General features: G+C 35.2%; 1 protein-coding gene and 1 non-coding gene across 2 annotated transcripts in view; one reads left to right on the top strand and one right to left on the bottom strand.

Moving 5' to 3' along the window:
- The window catches only part of Smp_125440 (putative 4.1 G protein), a gene marked incomplete at both ends in the record, with an annotated part of 77,886 nt that overhangs the window by 7,551 nt on the left and 43,827 nt on the right, over positions 1–26,508 (top strand). Inside the window, 6 exons of the mRNA XM_018794304.1 lie at positions 6,688–6,955; positions 19,121–19,228; positions 20,515–20,557; positions 23,545–23,626; positions 24,896–24,993; positions 25,830–25,959. Of these exons, the coding sequence (XP_018648730.1) occupies positions 6,688–6,955; positions 19,121–19,228; positions 20,515–20,557; positions 23,545–23,626; positions 24,896–24,993; positions 25,830–25,959 (729 nt within the window). The remainder of the gene's footprint in view (positions 1–6,687; positions 6,956–19,120; positions 19,229–20,514; positions 20,558–23,544; positions 23,627–24,895; positions 24,994–25,829; positions 25,960–26,508) is intronic.
- On the bottom strand, positions 21,695–21,763 carry Smp_tRNA_00266_Pseudo_TTG.1.1. The gene has a single exon. It is a non-coding gene (tRNA).

The raw sequence follows: 26,508 nt of genomic DNA, 5'->3' as shown, positions 1-26,508 counted from the left end.
TATTGAAAATTCTAATCTTGGTGTTGGTTGGCAATTGTTTTGAGTTCCAGATGTTTTCCAGTTGTAAGTATGCTGCTCTTGCTTTGCCGATCCTCGCCCTCACATCTGCATCTGATCCACCGTGTTCATCAATGATGCTGCCCAGATATGTAAAGGTTTTCACATCCTTCAAAGCTTCTCCGTCAAGTGTAATTTGATTGGTACATGCTGTATTGTATCGGAGAGTCTTGCTTTTCCCTTTGTTTATATTGAGACCTACTGTTGCTGAGGCTGCTGCTACACTGGTCGTCTTCTCCTGCATTTGTTGTTGCGTTTGTGATAGAAGAGCCAGATCATCCGCGAAGTCTAAATCGTCAAGCTGCATCCTGCGTGTCCACTGTATCCCGTGCATTCCTCCAGATGTTGACGTCTTCATAATCCAGTCGATCACCAGGAGAAAGAGAAAGGGTGAGAGTAGGCAACCTTGCCTAACACCGGTCTTTACTTCAAACGAGTCGGTGAGTTGTCCTCCGTGGACGATTTGGCAGTTTAGTCCATCATAGGAGTTCCGTATGATATTGACTATCTTCTCAGGCACGCCGTAGTGTCGAAGAAGCCTCCATAGTGTCGTCCTGTCCACACTATCAAATGCCTTCTCGTAGTCGATGAAGTTGATGTAGAGTAATGAATTCCATTCGATTGATTGTTCCACAATGATACGTAGAGTTGCGATTTGATCTGTGCACGATCTATCCTTACGAAATCCAGCTTGTTGATCTCGAAGTTGGGCGTCCACGGAATCCTTCATCCTGTTTAACAATACTCTGTTGAAGACTTTTCCTGGTATTGAGGGGAGAGTGATGCCTCTGTAGTTGTCGCACTTGCTAAGATCGCCTTTCTTTGGTATCTTGATCAGAAGTCCTTCTTTCCAGTCTATTGGTACTTGTTCTTCGTCCCAAATCTTACTGAAGAGGATGTGGAGTATCTTGGCAGTTGCTGCTACATTTGCCTTCAGTGCCTCTGCCGGGATGTTGTCTGGTCCCGCTGCTTTGCCGCTCTTGATTTGTCTAATGGCCATGCTGATCTCTTCAATTGTTGGTGGGCCAAAATCGATTGGGAGGTCCGTGGGTGCTGCTTCGATGTTGGGTGGGTTCAGTGGAGCTGGTCGATTCAAGAGTTCCTTGAAGTGTTATACCCACCTGTTGCGTTGTTCTTCAATGTCGGTGATTACTTTGCCTTCCTTGCATTTCACTGGTCTTTCTGGCTTACGGTAATTTCCAGCAAGTTTCTTTGTTGTATCATACAGTTGTCTCATGTTTCCCTTTCTTGCAGCCTTTTCCGCTTTCATTGCTAAATCTTCCACATATTTACGTTTGTCGGTTCTGATGCTCCTCTTCACTTGCTTGTTTGCCTCTGTGTATTCGGCTTGTGCCTTGGCTTTTTCCGCTCTGGTTCGGCTGGTATTGATTGCTGCCTTCTTGTTCCTCCTTTCTTCAATCTTATCCAGTGTACCAACAGTGATCCATTCCTTGCTATGGTGCTTCTTTTGGCCCAGAACCTCTTGACATGTTGAAACGATTGCCTCCTTGATACCTTTCCAGTTGCTCTCCGTAGTAGTTCCCTCTCCATTGAGTAGATCATGAAAGGCCTGGAACCTGTTGCTGAGTACTATGTTGAATTTGTTGAGTTTGTCAGCGTCTCGAAGAAAGGCCGTATTAAACGTTTGTGATGTTGTCCGCGCCGTTGTCCAGTGATTCTTGAGTTTTAGTTTCATCTTGGCGACCAGCAAATGATGATCGGATGCTATATCAGCTCCTCTTCTGGTTCTCACATCCTCCATCGTCCTCCTGAACTTTTTGTTGATGCAGATATGGTCGATTTGATTCTGTGTAGTGTGATCCGGTGAAATCCAAGTGGCCTTGTGTATGTTTTTGTGTGGGAATATGGTGCCACCTATGACCAGTTTATTGAAGGCACATAGGTTTGCAAATCTCTCACTTTTTTCGTTCCTTTCTCCCAGTCCATGTTGTCCCATGACCTCTTCGTATCCAGTGTTGTCCTTTCCAACCTCGGCATTGAAATCTCCCATCAGAATGGTCAGGTCCCTGGTTGGGCACTTTTCGAAGATCGACTGCAGCCTATCGTAGAATTGGTCTTTAGCGTCTTCATCGTAGTCGTTGGTCGGCGCATAGCATTGGATGACGTTCATTGTAATGCCCTCTCTCTTTGTTTTGAAGGAGGCTTTGATGATCCTTGGTCCATGAGATTCCCATCCAATAAGTGCATTTTGTGCTTTTCCGGACAGCATCAATGCAACTCCTTGTGTATGTGGGGCATTTTCTTCTTCATGACCGGAGTATAACAGAAGTTCTCCTGAAGATAGTCGTTGTTGTCCAACCTGCGTCCAATGTGTTTCACTGATTCCAAGCACCTCCAGGTTGTATTTTCTCATTTCTGCAGCAATTTAGAAGACTCTGCCGGTCTCCCACATTGTCCGGACATTCCATGTACCTATAAAAATTGTCGCTCTGGTTGTAAGAAGGTGCATCGGCCTCATGACTTCCGAAGGAACTCGGCTTTCATCATGAGACGTCATAATTATTCCTTCTACTCCCAGGGCAGAGTTTAAAAGGTTTGAATGATTTTTTTAGCGAGTTGATTTTCTACGGGATGGGGTCGCTAACCCCATGCCCAATCCTCCTCCTTTACCCGGGCTTGGGACCGGCAGTAACCCCCAGAGGAGCTACAGGCGGAGTTTGATAGAATATACTTGAATATTTTTTTATTTCATTTATAATTTGATAAAATTCTGATATAACCACTAGTTACATCTTGGAAATATAACGGGTTATTTGTTTTCTATATTAACTGAAAACAATTCCATGTAGGGTAGAAGGTAAGACTAGGAACGTAAAATTTATTAGACTTACTTACTTACGTCTGTTACACCTCGTGGAGGAGCCAAGAAAAACAAGAATTACCAAAAGAAGTAATTACTGGCTTAAAATTATATCAGAATTATACTGAATATTGCATAATTCATTTAAATGATCAATAGTGAAGATCAAGTACATTGATTTAGGCGGTAATTGACATAAATTAATCAATAATTTAATACATGAACACGGTTTATAATGTCAATAGATTCAATTCTTCTGACTAAAAAATATAAATAAATTACTTAGTAGTTGTTTATTTCTAATTAAATAGTAATCTAAGAATTGAGTTCATGAGTCAATTGAAGCTAGACCACCATGGAAAACCTGAAAGCTCTTGACGGTCGTTTCGTCCTGCTGTGAAGCTCCTCAGCAATGCGCATCCACGATTCCGTCAGGGTCTGTTGTGATATAGTAACACACTGGAGACAATGTGGACGGTGGCTCAATTTCGTGGATTGGTTTGAGTTGGACAATAATACCTTTGAATTCCTGCTCAGAAATCTAGAGGTTAAGCGTTCGCGTGCGAGACCGATAAGTTCTGGGTTTGAATCCCACGGGGTGGGACCGTGGATGTGCACTGCTGAGTAGTTCGACACTAGTAAGAAACGGCCGTCCAGTGCTTTCAGGTTTTCCATTGCGGTATAGCTTCAATTGACTCATGATTTCAACTATGAAAATACTGAAATCTTCACAAAAACCCTTTCTGATATAGTTCGCTCTATGCTTTACAGTTTCCTAATTCATTTTCTAGAGGTCAATTACGTAGAAATACTAATTCATAGTGGGTGATCCTATTCCTCTTAAACAGCGGTATATATGTCCACGTCATAATTTTGTAAAATAACTTCCCTAATAGTTGTCATAAAAAAACTATAATATTGTACAGTGATAAAAAAGTGAAACGTATTTTGAGTATGTAAATTACACATAGAAAAATAAAGACGTTATTGGTAAATTCAAGAGATTTGCTTATATAGAATGAAACCGATCAGAAATACATGAGAAATTCGATAACAGAAACCATTCTACAGTAGATTTTCAAGGTTTCAGGCTAACAAATGCAGAGCTTTCTTTAGGGGAGATAATTACGGTAAACTTTAGTCGAACTCTTAAATGAACAGTATATGCATATGTTAGTTGGTTGGTGATTGTCACTAGGAGACCTTACTTGACTTTGGTCGTCACTCATCAACAAAGCATGCGTGTAAACGTAAGGGGACTGATGTTTCTTGTAGGATTCTAGCCTGCTTCACATAGTCTCACAGTCTGAAACCTTGCCATTGAGCTATTCGGGTTATAACTGATATCTTATAAGACTAAGGTACTTACGAATGATTGATCACTGAATAGTGACTAACGTCACAAATGACAAGCCTTTTAAGTGTTGACTACATTTTAAAGCTCAACTAGTTTCAATCAATTTACATTAAAACTTTATACATGCAATGTCAAATCACTTATAATCGTAGCCACATTCTGATTTTGATACACAGAATTCGATTAACACCTAGAGAACTAGATGAACATGAAATTTGGTCACTGTTCAATTGTCAGTTAGTTACATATATATGTATATTATTGAGAAAATCAAATAGATTTAAATACCATGACATATTATCTGTATAATAACACGGAATTAGTTATTTGGAGTAGAAGTTTGTGGTTTTTCTCCCACTTGAACAGTATTATAAAGTACTATTTCTCTTTAAGTGAGATTATATTGTGCTTCCACAGACTGAATATCATTTGACTCAACATATATTTATCAATGGATTATTACATGATAAGTATAACTTATTAAGACAGTGGAAGACAATTTTTAAATTCATTTTGTATTGTTTATTTGAGTCTTCTGGTTGATATTTAAGACTGTAATTGATCAGTCTTAGAGTGAACATTAACTCTGAGATGCAGGTACATCCAGTCAACGAGTCCCGAAAATAGGACAAAACGCACATCTTGGATTATACTATTAGCCATCATCCATCTTTACTTATCATGATAATTTTTGTTTGTTACATTTCTTATCGATTATTTGGTTGACAATTTTTTCTAATATAAGCAGTGATATCACAATTGATTGATCACTGGGTGGTGATCAAAGTCATGCGTGTCAAGTCTTTCTTAGTGCTGATCGAATGCTATTGATCAAGTTGCAATGTAGCCACTAGTCTAGGTGGCTCGACAGTGATATTCATGTCTGTGTACACTTCTTTAGTTGAATACATATTTTGTACTTATTGAGAAATATTTAAAGAAGAAACAGGGTGTCATCATATAATAACAAGAGTTTAATTTATTGGGTAAATAGTTCACTTAAAATACAAAAGTTAGTAAATTCGCCTTTGAATTTCAACTATATCCTATTCCCTTATATTTATGCATAAATGCGAGTATACTATTGTTTTTTGTATTTTAAAACTTGGCTTTGGGCGTCAACCCGTAGTGATGAAACAATGTAATTCAGACGAACTTTGTTAGGTATTTAGTTGATATATATATGTATATATATCAGACTAAGTCAATCTTTACTCATTTATCACATAGTATAAATGTTATAGTGCCCGTTTTTTTTCATTATGGCCCTGCCCATTTGATGACCTGAAAGGATAACTAAAATTATTGATTATATATATATTGATATATTGCATCGAGTCAACTGTTTAATTTTGAATTGATAGTTGACTACAAATTAGATAATAAGAAGTACACTTTGGGTAAGATATGGTTCCATTTTAAAACATCTAAGATGTATTCGTTTTGGTTTTTTTATATACCCTACAATGGAATCTTTATATTGTAGTAATATTACGAGGAATGATCAAGTTCAATAACTCAGTCGTATGGATGATTATTTTTCGTTGATTAGTTGAATGTGTTTTAATCAGAGTATTCACGCAGTTACATAACTTTTTATAATCGTAAAATGTAGTTTTTAGTATGTTAATATAAATTCAGAAGGGGTTTTGTGGAGATTTAGTATTTTCATAGTTGAAAGCGTGAGTCAATTAAAGCTAGACCACCAGGGAAAACCTGGAAGCACTGGACTGTCGTTCTGTCCTATTATGAGACTCCTCAGCAGTGCGCATCCACGATCCCGCCACGCGAGATTTGAACCCAGGATCGACCAGTCTCGCGCCAGAGCACTTACCCGACAGACTACTGAGCCTGCTGGCATCCAACGGTGTTAATGTAATATAAATTCACCGACCTTTGAAATCATAACGTTATTCTCAACTTAATTATCTTCCATAACCATTTTAATACTTTATATTTTTGTTAGTTAAGGTTTATCAACAAATAACACATTAGACGTGTGAAGCGAAGGGTAATGGGTTCGATTCCCAATATAAATAATAACATTTGAATCTAGGCACATTCTAATAATGAGTTCAGAATAAGATGAAATGTGCTTCTTCAATTTAGCCACTAGCTATAATCCAACATTATTTAAATAACGTATGGTTTGTTAATACCTTTATCAAGTGACTGATTTTACATTAGTAGACTGTCATTCATTGTACAGAATACTTCATCATTAGAATGGCGACTTAATTTTGGAATTCATACTAATCTATACGAAGAAATTAATTGCATCTACTTAGATTGCATGATTTTATTCATTCAATATATAGATATTATCACTTGATGTATGCATATCAATCACTTGTGTATACACGTTAAAAAGCTCAGTAATAGCTCAGAATAAATATTGATTGTTTCATGTATATAAATTTCATTGAACAGTTCATGATTTTCATTATTTTAGATCCCAAAGTGAAGTTCGCAATGATACAACAAAACTTCTTTTGGATCCCACTGATACATATCCGACAAGATCATTAACTATTCAATCAGAACGTAGTTCTGAACAAATTCCATCTATTAGTTGGTCAGTTCATCCAACATCTCCTTTATCTTCAAAATCACCAACGGGAACTTTATCACATGAAAATATGGATGGAAATGCTGGATTTTTTATGGTTGAAGTTAAATTATTAAGTGATGAAGAAGTTCCATTACAGATGGAAGTTACAGTAAGTTTAGAGTTAACTGAACTTTTGATTTGAAATGACCGATATTTGTCGATGAATACTTTAACGTACTAAACTGTTCAGTAGGAGAAAACGTATACTTTTCAATATGGATAAAATTAGCCAAAACTTTTATAAACATTTATAAGCTAGGACACTATTTTTTCCCAATACAATATATATTCAATAGATTGGTTTGTGAAATGTGATTGATAATGAAGCATAAATGAAGAAAAAACACGACATTAATTCTAGACAATCATAAATTCATTAGGTATGAGAATTTGTGCAGATTTTAGTATCCTAACAGTTGAACTCTGAGTCGACCTAGGCGTTCGTGTGAGAGACCGAAGATCCTGGGTTCGAGTCTCACGTGCGGAATCATGAATGTTCAGTGAGTCTCATACTAGAACTAAACGGCCGTCCAGTGCTTCAAAGTTTTCAATGGTGGTCTGACTTGGATCGACTCATTAATTCAACTGTTAACATTCATTAGTTGTTTCGTTGATTTATCTTCAGCTTAATATATAACCTAATAGACTTAGCGATTTTGAATGATCACTTTCATAATTTGGAATTTGCGCAAAAGAAATTAATAATAAAGAGGAATTTGAGATTGCCAAGTTTTCATAAATTAAATCACTAACTGATCCTAGTTAGACTATTATTGGAAACATAGAAGGAAAGGATGACTGTTTTGTCTCAGTGTAGAACTTATCAAGAGTGCGTATCAACAACCTCAGATCCGAGAATCAAACTTAGGACCTTCTGTCGTGATTTAAACAAATTGGGTTGTGTAAAAATAAAAATAATTAAGTTTAGGATGTAAATTCGATTAAAAATTAAATTTTTTTTTCAAGTAGGTTCCTTTTCTAGATACATGGAGTGATATGTTTTGAATATTTGAAGGTGATTTCCGTTGTTTAATATAAAAACAATCTAGGGGATTTAAAGGAAAAGGATAGGTAAAGAGAATCCACTAGATTGTCATTTTAATTAACTAAAGAATAAAAATTGAGTAGCGAGGTCAAAATGCTTTAGTTATTAATGCCTATGAAGGTAAACCATTAACTTCTTTTGTATAAAAAGATCAAGTTGAAGTCTTGTAATTGCTTTCGCTTTCCAAAATGTTGATATGGTACGATAGGATTATTTGTTGATTATTTTGAATGAATTCATTGCATCCAATTTGTTCCTTGTCAATTAGATGTCACACTATCAAAATGCGAAGAGCATTTTGTTCTCAAAGCAATAGGTTTTTTTGGAATACATTCAACAAAACCTCCAGATACCTGTCTCTTTATTCTTTCAATGTAATATGCTTTGGCAAGTAATATTAAGATCGATATGATGATTTGGAAGTGACAAGTGATATGCATTTGCCTACCTTTGTTTGTCTGAGAAGTTTATTAACATCTTAAAGGCTCTGTATACAAACACCTCAAGTAGAGTGAGGGCATACAACCACATTTCTCCACTGTTCCATTCAAGCAGTTGGGTTAAGCAAGGTTGCATAATCTCGCCATTCCTCTTCAACTTTACCATCGACGACATTCTGGAAACAGCTCTGATGGACGTAAGTAATGGCGGTAAGAATCTGTTGCCTGAAGAAAGACTTCTCCACCTTGAGTATGCGGATGATATTGTCTTACTGTGTGACAATGCCCAAGGAATGCAGTCCGCACTTAATCAGTTGGCAATCAGTGTCCGCAAGTACGGTTTGTGCTTTGCACCTTCAAAGTGCAAAGTACTCCTACAAGACTGGCGGGATTCTCATCCTGTACTCACCCTGGATGGTGAGCAGATTGAAGTAGTTGAGAAGTTCGTGTATCTAGGTAGCTACATAAGTGCTGGTGGGGGCGTGAGTGATGAGATTGATGCACGTATAATGAAAGCCAGAGCGGCTTATGCCAATCTGGGCCATATTTGGCGACTTCGTGATGTTAGTTTGGCCGTAAAGGGTCGGATCTACAACGCGTCGGTGAGAGCAGTTTTGCTCTATGCTTGTGAAACCTGGCCTCTCCGAGTTGAGGATGTTAGACGTCTCTCTGTGTTCGACCATCGTTGTCTCCGAAGGATTGCTGACATCCAGTGGCAACACCATGTTAGTAATGCAGAGGTTCGGCATCGTGTGTTCGGGTGCAGAGACGACAACCCAATTGGTGTCACCATCTTGAAACACTGACTTCGGTGTCTTGGACATATTCTACGGGTGTCGTCCCAGAGAATTCCACGTCGTGCATTATTTGCCGACTCTGGGACTTGTTGGAAAAAGCGGAGAGGTGGTCAGTGTATGACGTGGTGTCGTGGTATGAAAGAAAGCTGCAAAGGACTGGCTTCTGTTGGTCCTTCACGACTCCCTGGCTGGGGTCCGAGAGATGGTGCAACACAGTGGCTAGTGACTTTATCAGATATGTCTCAGAATAGAAGCCAGTGGCGATCCTGATGTAACTTTCTTTTACTTTCTGCACAAAGGGTGGTCATAACCTCCTTAACTGAGAGAGTTGTTCTGGTTGTACATTTCAGTTCCCTTCACCATTACTTTTTTTATGCATCTTACCCCTCTCTCTTCTCATTTTCATTGTTTTGTGTGGCACATATATATCTGGCGCCCCTTTGCACCAATATTTATGTGTTTAAATAAATAAATACCTCTGTTTATGTTATTAAACATGGTGTTGTTTACAGTAGAAACAATTTTAAAGCTATAAATTTACTCTTTAAAGCTAATTTTAGTCTCACATTATTAAACATATGATTTTGGTCACTTTGAACTATCAGCTGGATAAACATGAAGTGATTAATGATGAAAAACGTCCGTGGAAGGATAAAATTTAAGGTACCTTTTTATCCATATTTCCGGTTTTGAATTTGAATAGATAATTGTAAGAAACCATGTGAGCTTAACCATTATTTTCTTAGTGTTCAATAAAAGTGGAATTCCAAGCATTTTAACATTCATTTAATTGGTAAGGGTTACATATGAGAGTGTAACTTTTATTTGAGATTTTATTTCAATTATTTAAGTCTACCTACATATGTCTTCTATGCACAGAACACTATATCACAAATAACGGGGAAAACTATAGCCTAAAATCAAGTTTGAAGTAAAAGTTATGCTCTTATATGCGTTATCCACTCAATAAGTGAATGAAAAAAGAAGTTAGATATTGCACTACTATTGAACATTGAAGAACGGATACGCTAGAATTTTACAAACAGTTATAAATGTATCATATCAACATCTTTAATTAGCTTATAGCAGTTCATTCGACTTGCATTCACACTCGCTTGTTTTACGGCACTACTCTTTCATGCTTGCTTAACGTGCCTGCAATCTTGGATATCTGTGCGTGATTCAATAATAAACACAATCAACACTTCTTATTCATCTTCTGATTTATACATTGTTGAGTCGTTATCGAGTAACGGTTATCTAGACAAACAATATACAAAGTTTAAGGATAATATCGAATACTGACCACCACAAGCTATATATCATAAAAGTCTCATTCTAAAGTAATAAAAAAAAACAACAGACAAATATAGTATCTAGTTCAGTTTTATTATACTGATTGAGTCTTTTTTAATTTAATTATCAGTCATCTATCTAAAGTAACTGTTAAACTAAGGACATTATTGTTAGTAAACATTATTGAAAATAAAAGATTGACCTGAATATGCCGCCTTTTAGTCCAAATTAAGAAAATAATCAGAAAATGATTATTCAGTTGTGAAATATTGTACCTAATGAAAAAGAAATCTTTTTATTGTCAATTGTATACCATCATTATTAATAAGGGTTTGAGTTATCCTATAGTTAATGTTTAAAAGTGAATTCTGATCCATTATAGATTGTCTCGATACAGCTATAGTGTCACAAAGTGTTTAGGGTTGTAACTATCTGGTTTCAGTAGCACAGTATATTACGTGTTGTGTATTTGAAGAGTGTTATAACTTGTGCCACCTGGATGCCCTGTTAATGTATAACGTGATAATACTGCCAATCAGAGAGCAATGATTTATCGATCGGACCAATGACACACGAAACTTCCCGTACGAGCCGTCTAGAGTACTTATCGATCCTGCTTTCTGCCTAGCCCAGTCAGTTAAGTCCAGAACACCAATCTCAGCCTCTGCGGTATTGATCATTTATTTCAAGCATACTGGGTTTATATAACAAACAGATATACCACATTGTACCATAAAATAGGAAACAAGATTTGTACAATATTTAGCCAAATGTCGCTGTGATAGATGGGGCATAATTCAAGAATGGTAAATCGTATAACAATAGTTCATAAGTCAAAATAAAGCTTTTAATAAGAGAGGCATGAATTAGAATAGTTTAAATATTTAACAATTATGCAATAAAAATATATGCATAGTATTGGTTCATAAATAGATCCCAAAGTTACCATTCACTATTCTTATCGGGACATAGCAAAGCGGAAGATAATCGGTCCGAGTAATAATAAGAGTATCAGCACAGGGATGCAAGCACCTCCTGATGCGTACAAGTTTGTTTGGAGTTTAGTAAATAAACATATGACTGAGTAAAGTTCAATCCTCTATACAACTTAAGAGGAAATTTCTGTATTTATGTCCAACCTAATTCCATTCTTGTATATTTATTTTATTCCATTGGTTATTATAGCTCATACGATAGTATGTCAGACAACATCAGTTCCCTCAAGATAAAAGATATGCCTCAATGTGACGAGTGTAAACTAGGATAAAACCTAGGTCAAGCATAGTTTTCTATTAACTACCTCTAGCCATTTAACATCAAACATAGTCCATATGATGCTGAGTCATTTAGATTAATGCTACACTGGAACTCAGTCGACAGAATTCAACCATCATTAAAAGACTAGATAGATATAACATTGGTCATCACCAATCAGTCTTGAGTCATGTATACGGTCTGAAAGTATTAAAATGTTTCTATGGATCCAAGACTTGCTATTTTCAATTTCATGATTTATAGAAAACTATATTTGAAATGATCTTAGCAAGTGAGATTTAAATAATTCCAGCGTTTCAGATATTTATATGAATCACTGCATTTGTTAAGATTGGTTAATATCTTCAGTTCACCGACTCATTCAAGGTAAAGACCGGTGTCAGGCAAGGTTACCGACTCTCACCCTTTCTCTTTCTCCTGGTGATCGACTGGATCATGAAGACGTCAACATCTTGAGGGAAGCACGGGATACAGCGGACAGCTAGGATGCAGTTGAACGATTTAGACTTCGCAGATGATTTGGCTCTCCTATCACACACGCAACGACAAATGCAAGAGAAGACGACCAGTGTAGCAGTAGCCTCAGCAGCAGTAGGTCTCAATATAAACAAAGGGAAAAGCAAGACTCTCCTATACAACATAACATACATCAATGGAATCATACTTGACGGAGAAGCTTTGAAGGATGTGAAAACCTTTACATATCTGGGCAGCATCATTGATGAGTACAGTAGATCTGATGCAGATGTGAAAGCACAGATCGGTAAAGCAAGAGCAACATATTTACAACTGAAGAACATCTGGAACTCAAAAAAATTGTCAACCAACACCAAGATCAGAATTCTCAATACAAATGTCAAGACAGTTCTTCTGTATGGGGCGGAAACCTGGAGAACCACGAAGGTACAGTCATTTATCAACAGTTGTCTACGCAAGATACTTCGGATCGGTTGGCCAGAAACTATCAGCAACAAAATACTGTGGGAGACAACAAACCAGATTCCAGCGGAGGAAGAAATCTGGAAGTGTATAGGATACACATTGAGGAAATCACCCAATTGCGTCAAAAGGCAAGGCCCCACATGGAATCCTGAAGGTCAAAGGAGAAGAGGAAGACCAAAGAACACATTTCGCCAAGAAACGGAGACAGACATGAGAAAAATTAACAATACGTGGACGAATTTAAAGCGATACTGAAGTGATCATGGGGAAGTTAATCTACTTATTAAGGTTGAATGAGGGTTTTTAATTAGTGTAAGGAATTAGGGATAGTACTGAGAGTTAGAGGTTGGGGTTAGGAATGAAAGTTAGGTTTGTCATCATGAACTGATATCAGCTGTAATGCCGAAATGTTATTTAGCCATATAGACGAATGAATTTGGCGCCAAAATCCAAGACTTACTATTCTTAATTTCATTGTTTGTGTAAAATTATTTTTTGAAAGTAATAGCAGCTATTGAAACTTGAATAATTCCACCGTTTCGTCCAGTAAGTTTGTCTTGACTTCCTTTGGACTATAATCAAAATCGAAATTGTCATAGAATATATAACGTTCGACAATCAGATTCAATTTGCTAAAGTTAACTTACGGATTTAATTGAATAAGCATTTAGTGTAGACTTAATTTGATTGTTAATCATTATATTCTTCTTGATCATTTTGACTTCGATTATGATCTTAAAAGAGTCGAGACGAGTTTGATAAATGAAACTATGGAATTATCTACATTTCAATTGCTAAGATTATTTCCAGTATCATTTTACATAAACAATGCCTTTTGCATACTCGGAGCCCGATTTCTATCAAACCATTTGTAAAAATAATGATGAATATATTTGTATAAATTTGATTTCATAGGTCTACTCAGATATTATACTCTTACCTTAGTGCATTATTTACTTAACTACAGAGTCCAGATAATCAATTACCTATACAATGGGTATGAATGTTAGTTTAGTTGATAATATTATATAGTTAAGATCATTAGTCAATTGAAGCTAGACCACCATGGAATACCTGGAAGCACTGGACGGCCGTTTCGTCCAATTGTGGGACTCCTCAGAAGTTGGTCGCGCAATTTCGTGGATTGGTTGAGGTTGGACATTAACACCGCTAAGTGGCGGCTCAGTGGTCTATCGGTTAAGTGCACCGGCGCGAGACTGGTAGATCCTGGGTTCGAATCTCGCGAGGCGAGATCGTGGATTTGCCCTGCTGAGGAGTCCCACGATAGGACGAAACGGCCGTCCAGTACTTCCAGGTTTTCCATGGTGGTCGAACTTTAATTGACTCATGATTTTAACTATATAAAATTACTAAAATCTCCACAAAACCGCCTTGTGATAATTGATAAGAATTGAAACTGTCTGTTTGTTGATATTTTTGACTGAAATTTGATCAGTTCTAGATGGGGTTTTGTTCTCTGAGCTGGATTGTTTGGTCGTGGAGCTGTTATCGTTCTTCAGAACAACATCATCAGTACAAACTTCAGGTAGAGGTGTAGTGTTCAAATTTTGCAGCTTGTTCTGTCGACCCCAATATTGATTGGTTATTGTTGACCTTTAACCTGTCATTGTCTACTTCTTTATTTTGATTGTATATCCTATTGATTTGATTCTTGTTCCATTGTTTGTCCATAATTTTTTCTGATGGGTTGATAAATTAGATCGATTTCTACAAATTCCCTTGTGCTTTTAATCTTTCAACATTTTCTCAATCAAATGTATATCGACAGTCGTCCACATGTATTGATATATACTCAGAGAATAAAACTCCACCTAAATCATTCACCTGAACTACAAATCTCTTCCACCATCTCAAATTTGATCAGTTTTAGATGTTTACTCAAAAAATACGAGTTTTAGCATACTATTCATTCACAGACTGTGACCATATAAATCAGTAATGATTTCAACACTTTAAAAGTCACTTTCCATATACTGATTTATTGGTCTACTTACAATACTTTATGTTTCCTGTCATTGTGTCTATAAAATTGGGCATTCTACTATTTTAACATTAAGGTAACATTACATCATACCAATAATCTAATCTAATTAATATTGAGTAAATAATAATTAATTTAGAAATATTGTCAGTAACTATGTATATCAGTTTACTATTTATGTTGTATATAGTTTCTTCTTGTATTTTTAAGAAGGTTTTCTCATATCAGGAAATGTACATATTGATTATTCTACCAAAATAGGGAGTTTTCTTGAAGTTAAGATTTTCTCTTATTAGATTATAAAAATCGATTAAATTATGAATATATAATTCTATTGGCTAATAGAAAAGTTTTGACATTTTTCAATAATATGCATTTTTCTATTGTTTAGTTACAGTGGTAGTAGTAGTAGTAGTACTCTGTAGATTCATGCTATTAATAAGAGGATTACTTACTTACTTACTTACGCCTGTTACTCCCACTGAAGCATAGGCCGCCGACCAGCATTCTCCAACCCATTCTGTCTTGGGCATTCCTTTCTTGTTCTGTCCAGTTTTTGTTCATTCTTTTCATGTCTATCTCCTTTTCTTGGCGTAATATGTTCTTTGGTCTTCCTCTTGTCCTTTGGCCTTCAGGATTCCATGTAAGGGCTTGTCTTGAGACGCGATTTGATGATTTCCGCCTGTAGCTCCTCCGGGGGCTACTGAAGGTCTCAAGCCCAGGTAAAGGAGGAGGGTTGGGCATACGGTTAGCGACCCCATCCCGTAGAAAACCAAATCGTTAAAAAAACGCTAACCAGAAAAAAATTAATAAGAGGATATATCAGTTCAAACTGTTAATTCTTCTCAGATCGATTTTCTAAACTTTGAATATATTGAATTTGTAAAATATTAGTTATTAGTATAGGGTAGTGGAGATTGTTAAGTTTAAGTTGATATCATGAATGGATGAATGTTAGACCACCATCATCTTATTATGAGACTCCTCAATGGTGCACATCCACGATCACACATGTAGGACTCGAACTCAGGACATGAACACTTAACCTGTTCACCACTGAGCTGGTATCCAACCGTGGTAATGTCTAGCTGCAACCAATCCACGATATCGCACCACCGTTCACCATTGTCTTCAGTCAGTAAGTACTTCATAAAATATACGGTTGAACTCCGGTGCCCGTGGCTTCTCACTAGAACTCCAGGAAATTCATCTTGAAGACAGTCACTAGTAAGCAGATGGTTATTAGTCATTAATAAGTCATTGTTATACAAATAACTGTTGAAGAGTCACATACTAGGACGAAACGGCGGTCTGGTGCTTTCAGGTTTTCTATGATGATTTAACGTTGATTTGTTCATGATCTTAGTTAAAACCCAAGCAATCGTTAGTGAAAGAGATTTGATAGAATTTAGAAGTGATTATTTCATAGCGAAAGATATTAAAATATGTTTCTCTATAATTATTTTCATGAACTGATTATTTTCGACGAAATAACTGGTTGACATAGGTCAGGATCAGCCACGATGAATCCCGTACATTTATCACTATTTATCTTCCATATACTCATCAATTGTCTCAGACTTTGTTATTCCTTCGTTTCCAAACCAATCACTCCCTGTTCTCATTCCCTCGTCTCCTATTTTCTCAACCTTCTGCCGCCAAGCATTTCACTCTCGGTTGAAGAGACATACTACTTATATTTGTCGATATCAGTAGCACACCACACTACTACTCGTACAATAATTGAAATTTGGAAATAAGGTGTAGCGGTTTGTGATAGATTGTTCATTAATTCATGTGATACTGAATATATTATAGGAAAATTCGCAAAATATATCACCTTGTGTACTCAATACTGCCTAATCATAACTTATGAATTTGTTGCGATAATTTATAGTGACTTTTTAAAGAATAGTAGTCAACGTTTGTCCAAAATGAAGTATCGACAATGTAGTAGTGTTAAATTTGCCTAAATGATACAAAAGATTTTTTATGTGTAATAAATAAAACGCGGTTTGCGATCAAATTCAGGACACATGTTTTGTCTTATTTTTGGTTTGTTAGCTAGATTTACCTGTATCCTACGGTTGATGCTTATTCTGGGATTTGAACGTAGTATCTTTCATCCCGAAGTCCAACACAAAATCGACTTTCGTACTGTATCCAGATAGTCACTTATATAACATATATGAATTTTTATTCAGTTCGTCATATCTTGCATTATCCCATTCTTGATGTTTTGACTAGATTTTGATTAGTCTTAGTTGGCATACATTCGTCTTTGTGGATTGTTTCAACGATAGTCAGTCGCTTGAATACTGGTTTTTTATTTATTTTAGTTGGGTAATTTTCACCGTCAAAAATCCCTCATTCAGTTTAATTGTATGATCATACCACGAATAAAGTGCTGACACATTGTTTTTTAATGATAATTTACTTATTTTGTAACTGGAGTAAAACATTTCTCCTTGTCATTTGTTATGACTTTGGCAAAACTACTACTTATTACAGCGAGACAGAACTGATGCAAGTCAATGTAAAAACAAAGGAAAGACTTTATGTGAAAATTTTTTTATTCGAATCTTGGTAGCCTTATCGTGAATCCTTATTGCTGAAGAGTTATACACCAAGACGAAATGGTAATCCAGGGCTTTCGGATTTTTAATGGAGGTCTAGCTGAGATTAGTCTGTGATCTATTCCGTGAAAATTATCTAAGTAGGAGCAATAGATTCATTACATATCCGGTCATTGAGTCCACCACTGAGTTGAAACTATGTGAAAATCAACTAATCCATAATCTAATCTCAGGACATTAAACTGGTCAGTACTTGACATCAATTTATTAATAACTTCATATACGAATACGATTTATAACATTATAAAATTATTTTACTATGTCCTGATAGTCATTAACTGAACATAGACAATGGGGAGAAAAACAAGTTCTTATTGGTTAATTCACATCTGTTGAACAGTTTAATGATTGTCCGAAATGAACAGCTCAGTGGGTAATGCGTTGGGGTTTGAAGTGATAGCTACTGGCTTCATATCTTAATATGAACAGTAATACTGGAATACAGGTACGAAACGCTGATGAAACCTAGATAGGATGAGATCGGCTTATTGGATTTCATTGTCAGCCACAACCTAATAAAACTTGTGATTAAATAGGAATATCGAATCAAGGCTTTCAGAATGTAAATTTACCAGTCATTATAATCGTAAAAAAATACTAGGGTATAAGAAGTAGAGAACATATCAGGAGTTGTAAGAAAGATTAAATAAAAAAACTTCATAAGACGATTTCAGGACTCAGAGACTCATGGAAGATAAAGAGTCTATTCATCTATGCGATTGTGATCTATTTCAAGTCATAACCCGACGTCTCCAAACACTGGTCACGATCACAGCATGGATCCTTATTAAATAGACTGAATGCGCATACACAGCTTGGTTCAATCGACAGTGACCTCAAAAAGTGATGTAAAGTTTTAGATTAAGCGCTTCTAGTTTTCTTCCAGCCTACATCTACACCAATCATCATCATCAATAGTCGTGGCAGGCGGTGGATGAGGGATTATTTCATAAACCAATTTAAAAAAATAAAAGTTCTATTTTTAATAGACATTTAAATTTATATACTTAATATCTATTGAAAGCTTACTATTACAGATATTATTATTTACATAAAAGCTGTGTGATGTTTACATCATTTTTACTCTAAAATAACACCATACATAGTTTTCAATAAAATAAAATTTTCATGGTTGAGATCATGAGTCAATTGAAGCGAGACCACAAGGTAAACCTGGAAGCACTGGACAACCGTTTCATCCTATTGTGGGACCCCTCAGGAGTGCGCATCCACGGTCTCGCCTCACGAGATCCAATCCCAGAACCCGCCGGTCTCGCGCGCGAGCACTTAACCGATAGACCATTTAGCCGGCATCCAACGGTGTTAATGTCTAACTTCAACCAATCCACGAAGTTGATCAACCGTTCACCAATTGTCTTCAATGAGTTGATATCTCATAACAGACCTGGTCGAAATTTACTGGTCACTGCTTCTCACTAGAACTCCAGGAAATATATCTTGAAGTCAGTCACTAGTGAGTATATGATTATTATTATAAGAAGGAGTTTTGTGGAGATTTCAGTATTTTCATAGTTGAAATCATGAGTCAATTGAAGCTAGACCACCAAGGAAAACCTGGAAGCACTAGACGGCCGTTTCGTCCTATTGTGAGACTCCCCAGCAGTGCGCATTCATGATCCCGCCTCGCGAGTTTTATCAAATTTCTTAGTACAATATCTATTCTATGTACCTTTTAATAGTTAAAGTTTTAATCAGTCAGCTGTCATTTTCCACACTTCTTTACCAGTCTGTAATGAAACATATACATATATGCATATAGACAGTTTATGCCAATGTCATTGTTGATCTTCTTTATATTCTACTTTGTATTTTCTAAACAGAATGATTGTCTTGGTCGTGTATTATTTAATCAAGTTATAGAACGATTAGGTGGAATTATTGAAAAAGATTATTTTGGTTTACGTTATTTAGATCGTTCTAAACAACGGGTAAGATTTCTTATGAATACCTTAAGTCTTCATTTGTTTAGATGTTTTGTCATTAAACATATTATTTATGATGGAGTATCATCATGTGTAAAGATCTTTAGAAAGTAATTATTGGTAAGTTGAGCAAATGAGGCAAAGGTCGCAAGATGAATGAGTGATTTAGTTTCCTTTTTTAAAACGGAAAACATGCTCTTGATCGGAAATGTAGCTTTATTATCTTAGGGTTAGAAGTGGCTATTTGTGTATATACATTCTTGCTTCAGTTTTAATCAATAAAGCTCACTTTTAACTCTCTATTTTCTCACTCACTTATCTTGTTTGTGCTCACATATAAGTAGCTTCCATCTATCTGCATTTCATTCTTCTGGATGATATATAATGATGTGGTTAGTTTGCATTTGGTAAATATGAAACTTGTGAGTTATTTACAAGATTTATAATGTCTGTTTGTGACCATGTACATCGTGGTATCGAAAGATTCACCCTATACCTTAGCAACTAAATTCAAGATTCTACAAAACACAGCGAAATCTTTTTTCAGAAGTTTAGAAAAAAACAGTAGCTAACAGTATAGAATATTAGGTAATATACAAGAATTACCAGTTCGTATAACCGAATTTCGAGTAATACTAGAAAAATATGATCTTTTAACATAATAAGTTAGACGATAAACGGCCCTTAGTGTCGACTAAACATGGGAAGATCGAGAGAGATCATAACAAAAACATGTACCAGGATAAATAACATTCCTAATACTACAGATTTCATTTGATTCCAACAAAATATTTAATTGTTTGACATGTCTCAGGCTAAAGTAAACACCTTTGACGTTTAGATGGATTAAGGGTAAGACCGTTAACAATCGACTATTATTTTATGGTTAGAAGGGAATTTGAAGAGGAAGTAACGTGTGTACATCTTTAAAACCAATCTAGGGAATGAGTAATTTTTCTCCACTGGTAGACATGTAAATAAAACAATTTTAAATTATATTTTTCCGGTTGGTACATTTTTTAAGCAAAGTTCATGTTAAAGGACGAGGTCGCTAACCCCTTGATCAATCTTCCTCTTTTACTCAAGCTTAAGACTAGAACTAACCCTAGAGGGTCTTCAGTTGGAGTTAGCAATTAAAAAAATCCAGCCTAAGATATTATTGTTAATGACAATACACTACAATAGTACTTATATTATTCTTAAACTTTAATAATAAATAGTATCTAACATAACCCTGAGTGTGTTGTTTGTCACTGAGCAATTTTTTTTTGGTTTATTTCTTTATTTTACAGCAATGGCTAGAAATGTCCAAAACCGTTTATAAACAATTAAAATGTAAGTAACGTTTATTAATAATTTGTATATTTAACGAAATTTATATTGAATCAAAACTGTGACCTCTTAATACTTGGATCGCAATCCAAAAAACTTACTTACTTACGCCTGTTATTTCCAATGGAGCATAGGCCGTCAACCAGTATTCTCCAACCCACTCTGTCCTGGGCATTCCTTTCTTGTTCTGTCCAGTTTTTGTTCATTCTTCTCATGTTTATCTCCATTTCTTCGCGTAATTTGTTCTTTGGTCTTCCTCTTCTCATTTGGCCTTTAGGATTCCATGTGAGGACTTGTCTTGCGATGCAGTTGGGTGATTTCCTCAAAATATGAGTTAAAACATGTAGATTATGAGTAACTTTGTCGAAAATAAATTTAGTTGATAGATTAGTCTCTTAAGAATAGTGATTTCGATGAGACTATAATTTATGGATGACCTTTGAGTGACGTCAGTGTAACCTTGATTATGTCCATCTACTAACTAGAATTAAGTGAGGATTATAAACCAGTGTGAAGAATTAGAATCATGATTTACCGTTGATGCTTAGGGCTAGGAATTAGATTTAGGAATTTCATCACGGAATGCCATTAGTTACAATGCCAAAACTCTATTTAGCTAAATTGATGAATGAGTTTTGCGCCATAAACCAAGATCTGTTATCTTATATCTGATTGGTTTATTCGTAAATTATAGTCTTGTCTGCATTCATGCAAATCATACGATTATTGATGTAGTGATTGGAAATACATTACACTGTCTTATAGATTACTTAAAAAGATCAAAAATTTCATTTTATTGATTAGTAGATGTTTGCTTAATGAAGCCGTTGTATTAACTGTTTGAGCGATTGTACATGTAGAACTTACAAAATCTATCAGGAACTGTACATAAAAGTATTGGTGAGCTGATAGTCTTGTAAAACGTGGAAAAAATCACTGTCTGAAATGAATAAGGAAAACCTAATGTAAAGATAGTAGGAATCAATCATAAGTTTTATGGTTTTGATTGGATTATGCAATCATTCAACATTAAGAGATATAAGCAAAGATGGATAGTAGCCAGCAGTGGAATCCAGGACGCGCGTTTCGTCCCATTTGTTACTCGTCAGCCGGATGTACCTGCATCTCAGAGTTGATGTTATCTCTGGGACTCGAACCCACGACCTTTCGCTTCAAATGCCATCGCGTTATCCACTTGGCTACTGAGTCCTGGCCAATAAGAGACTGGCCTAAGCATCAATGGGAAGATTCAAACAAACAATGCTAAGTGAATCCAATAAAAGATATCGAAATTGTAAGATTATTCTCAGTACTAATCAAATTAAGTAGTATAATTGTTGTTACAGTAAACATTCAATTCTCATGAATAACATCATATGAGTTTTTCAAATATAACTTAAATTGAATAACTAATGTATTAAATTAGAAAATTAATTTGTGTCAAAAACCCGACAGAAAAATTTATTAGTTTACTAAATTAAGATCCATTTTGATAGTTTTACATATTCCTTGACATTTACCTAAGCCGTACATTCGTATTGATAGTTCGAAAGGGGTTTTGTGGATATTATAGTAATTGAACAGTTGAATTCATGAGTCAATTATAGCTAGACCACCATGGAAAACCTGTAAGCACTGGATGACCGTTCCATTCTAGTACGGAACTCCTTAGCAGTGCGCATCCGCGATCCCATCCCACTCGTGAGATACTAACCGAGGACCTATCGGTCCCGTGCTCGAACGTTTAACCTCTAGTAAGTTTTCAGTTAATATGAGTTAAAAATGGGAATAGTGATATCCTAAAAATTAGTTTAGAAAGTTTATCATTCTCTCTCTCACTTATCGCAGATCAACGAGGTCATACCATTGAAGGTATATATCGGAATAATTTCTCTAGGTATATCTATAATATCAACATTTCCACTAGAAATAGATAGTTTAACATCAAAATATTCCAATTTTTTGAAGAGAATTATTGAATACTTGAAGCAAAAATACTTTAAGAAAGGTGTTGGCGCGATCCTGAAAATCTCTTGCAATAGACATGACAAGCTCAGGAAACATTAAAAAGTATTTTATCCAATCAGTGTTTGATTAGAAGTTTTGCTGGAAACATCACGAGTGCAAATAGTTACTTGTAGAGTTTCTAATTGGCTGATTACTAAACTGATACTATGTTCAGTAGCATTCAGGAATTTTCAGGAAAACCCAAGAACTTCTAAAATACTATAAAAACCTTATATTTTCTGTACATAAATGAGCCTTTGGAGTAAAGTACTTCTCGCATATTTTACGCCTTTTCTCTCGTGTTTAAGTGGCTGTGTAGTTCTAGCTCGGGGGTTACAAGACTAGCTTAGGATCCGAATATAGCGTTCAATCAGCAAGACTTATCAGAATCAGAAATCACACTAATAGAGTATGTTTGACATTAAAAGAAGACGAAATTTTCATTGATATTACTTTGAGTGGTAAAGCTAAGTACTGCAAGGGTTCATTTAAAATCACAAAAAAAACCGTCTAAAAGTGTTATAATGAAAGATTAAAATGACAGTTATATGAGGTCTAATCAACTGAAAACTCGGTTATAAACTTATTAAGAATAAATTTCTGGTATGTCATATCTTAATTCTTAAAACAATTTCAATAGACAAGAATGATTTCTGGTGGTTCATTTAGTTTAAGATCACATCGGATATGAGACAGTTATCTTCGAATTGTACCAGAAGATTTAAGTAACATATTGCAAATAGAGTAAAGTATTGGATACCAATCTAGTGCTCTGAAGATTGAACACTTGGGATAAAACCTTAAGGTCATTTGTCTGAGGTTATATATATGAACTGCGAATGAGTAGTCCAGTAGTAAGACAAAATAATAGCTATCCAATGGTTCTTAGTTTCCAACGGTTTTCTGATTAAAAATTGTTTATATATTATAGATGGTTTGATGTACAATGCTTTAATGTAATAAATGGTTGAATCGTTTTTCAGATGTTAGTCCAAGATCACTGAATTTTCGTGTTAAACATTATCCAAGTGATCCAGTTAATGAATTTCGTCAAGAAAAAAGTCGGTAAGTGATTTGAACTCCTGTAGTTCAATTCACAGTCAAGTAATATATTTAATTTGTTTAAACTAGCTAGTAGTTCAATATAGACCCATTAAAACAATGTATTGTGTAGAATCGGTAGACTAATTGATAACGCTGCAAACTTGCACTAAGTGACGTAACTAGAAGATGTCTCATGCTTTCTTAATAGTTGCTTACTACAACGTGTTGTAATGAATTATGTGCAGATATCATATTAATAACATAAAAACTGAGTACTTCAAATAGAATTATCAGATCATGTAATTACTAGCTTCCAGTTTGAGTCATGTTAGAGAAGTAGTGTTGTTGCTATCGGTGTTAAGAGACGTTAAATGATAAAATTAAATATTTAATAGTTGAATTCATTAGTCAATTGAAGCTAGACCACCACGGAAAACCCGGAAGCACTGGACGGCCGTTTCGTCATGGCATGCAATTCCTCAGCAGTGCGCACCCACGATTTTGCTTCGCGAAATTCTAACCTAGTACCTATCGATCTCGCGTGTGAACGCTTTAACTCTATATCAGTAAGCCGGCATCCAATAGTGTTAATGTCTAACTTCAACCAACCTCGACCAGGTTTTCCATGGTGGTCAAGCTTCAATTGACTCATGAATTCAACTTCGAAAATGATACAAATTTTACTGTTATTCTAACTATAAAAATATCATATAAAAATCGATGTATTCTTAAATAATTTCGAATTCTTTTGTAAGACAAATGAATCTTTGATCATCAGTCTTTGACTTCTGGACATCGTGAATTTTTCTGATTTGTTCAAGTCGCTTTGTAGATTTTAGTATTTGGTTATTAGAAGCTGCTAAGAAATCGGTTCAAGCATTCAACTAATAAGACTTATAGAGTTGATATCATGAGTCGATTGAAGCTAGACCATCAAGGAAAACCTGGAAGCACTATACCGCCGTTTCGTCCTATTATGGGACTCCTCAGCAGTGCACACTTACGATCCCACCTCACGAGATTCGAACCCAGGACCTGCCAGTCTCAAGCCAGAGTACTTAATCGATAGACCACTGAGCTGGCCGGCATCCAACGGTGTTTATGTCTAATAAGGCTTATCAAAAATATCACTAGAAATGTGATGTAACTCTTTTTTGAAACATTTACATTTGAATTTATATTGTTATACTATTTTGTTTGATAATCATTAATGTATGTTTTACTTAATTTTATACAAAATACAAAACAAACCTGTTTACTTGTGGAATAAAAAATACAACATACAATAAGATACTTACTCTATCTTCAATTAAGACGTGATTTACATAGTGGAAGATTAATTGGAAGAAATTTAGAAATGCATGTACTAGCAGCATGTATACTACAAGGTTAGTTATTATTAAAGAAATTATTATGATATTGATGTACACTTGTTTACCTGAGTAACATTTTCCTAATTTATCTTTAAGACTTCTCATAATGACCTCAGATAGATATCTACTGAAAGTAAGTGAGCAGTGGATAATTGTTTAGATGCATTTTAGGATTCCTTAGTGTTAGTGGTAATGCAGAAACACTCAGGAGATTAAGACTAAAAACCTAATGTCTTTTGACAAGTGCAAATCTATTAGATAATTGTGTCAGGGTCCAATTTTAAACTTAAATCAATAAGGACTATCCACATGATCATCTTTTGATACCATTGGCGGGTAACTACCTCACGTCTAATATGGTTGAACACCGATAAAAGCTTCTCACTTTGATTGAAAATGACAAATCGATCTTTATTAATAGTGAGCTGTCCAGTTCTTCCTGGTTTTCAGCGGTTATCTAACTAATATCAATTCATTATGAAAACTTTGAAATTTTTTAATTTACACAATCATCTATGGTAGTAAAATACGTAAATTGTAAATGAAGTCTGATAATTATGGGAAGACAGATGATTTAGGATTCTCTACTCATTAAATAGCCAATTTTTATGAGTTACTTGTATAAAGAATCCGGAATGATGTGAAGAAAACTATATTTATATCAATATATATGGAGAGAGAGAGGGAGTATAAGGAGCTCTACTCTAGGATGAACTGTTGAGTTCAATTGTTCAAATACCTGAAAATTAAGATCGCTGAAATTCATACTGCTGACTTAAGTAGCAAGATTCTTTTAACTATATTGAGTTCATAGTAAATAATAATAATAATAATTATTATTATCTTTTCAGCTGAAATTGGAGATTACGATGTCTTATTAGATTATTTAGGACCAGAAGGTACATTAGCTGATCTTAAAATGTTTGCTAATATTACACCAAAAACGGAATCAAAAATTGTAGAAATTTATAAATCACTCAAGTAAGTCGAATTTTTCTGAAAATCTTATTAAAAAAAGTGTGTTTAATCTCCACTGGTGAAAAGCTTTACATACTTTAATAAAGTAAATGGTGCTTTTTACTACATTTCCGAATTTGTTTAGTCGTTTTGATAATAATAATTAAATATTAGCCATTTTTATACCATTCATTACACCATACTTCCGTTTACAGATCCAACTTTCCCTTAAATTTAAACATCAATCAAGTCAATAAACGGTAAAATTCAAAACCATCGACTTCCATCAGCGAGCTTCCAATATTACACGATTAAAACTGTTAGATGACTCATCAAACGAATGAGAAATATATCTCGCTAGTTACATAACAAATATACTGATTTGAAGTTGGTATTTTGAGGGACTTTACGAACTACTCGACTAAATTCTTTACTATGAACAGCTTTTAATACGATACACTACGCTCTACTAAATAATTGTACAATACAGAAAGTTACTAAGAACTAAAAACCAAACACACTCGATAATTAATTGTCTAAAATATCATCAAATGTGTTACAGCAAAACATGTT

The sequence above is a fragment of the Schistosoma mansoni genome, chromosome 1 (assembly GCF_000237925.1).
Source record: "Schistosoma mansoni strain Puerto Rico chromosome 1, complete genome".
Lineage (NCBI taxonomy): Eukaryota > Metazoa > Platyhelminthes > Trematoda > Strigeidida > Schistosomatidae > Schistosoma > Schistosoma mansoni.
The sequence above is the reverse complement of the archived record's forward strand: the minus strand, read 5'-3'. Positions and strand labels throughout refer to the sequence as shown.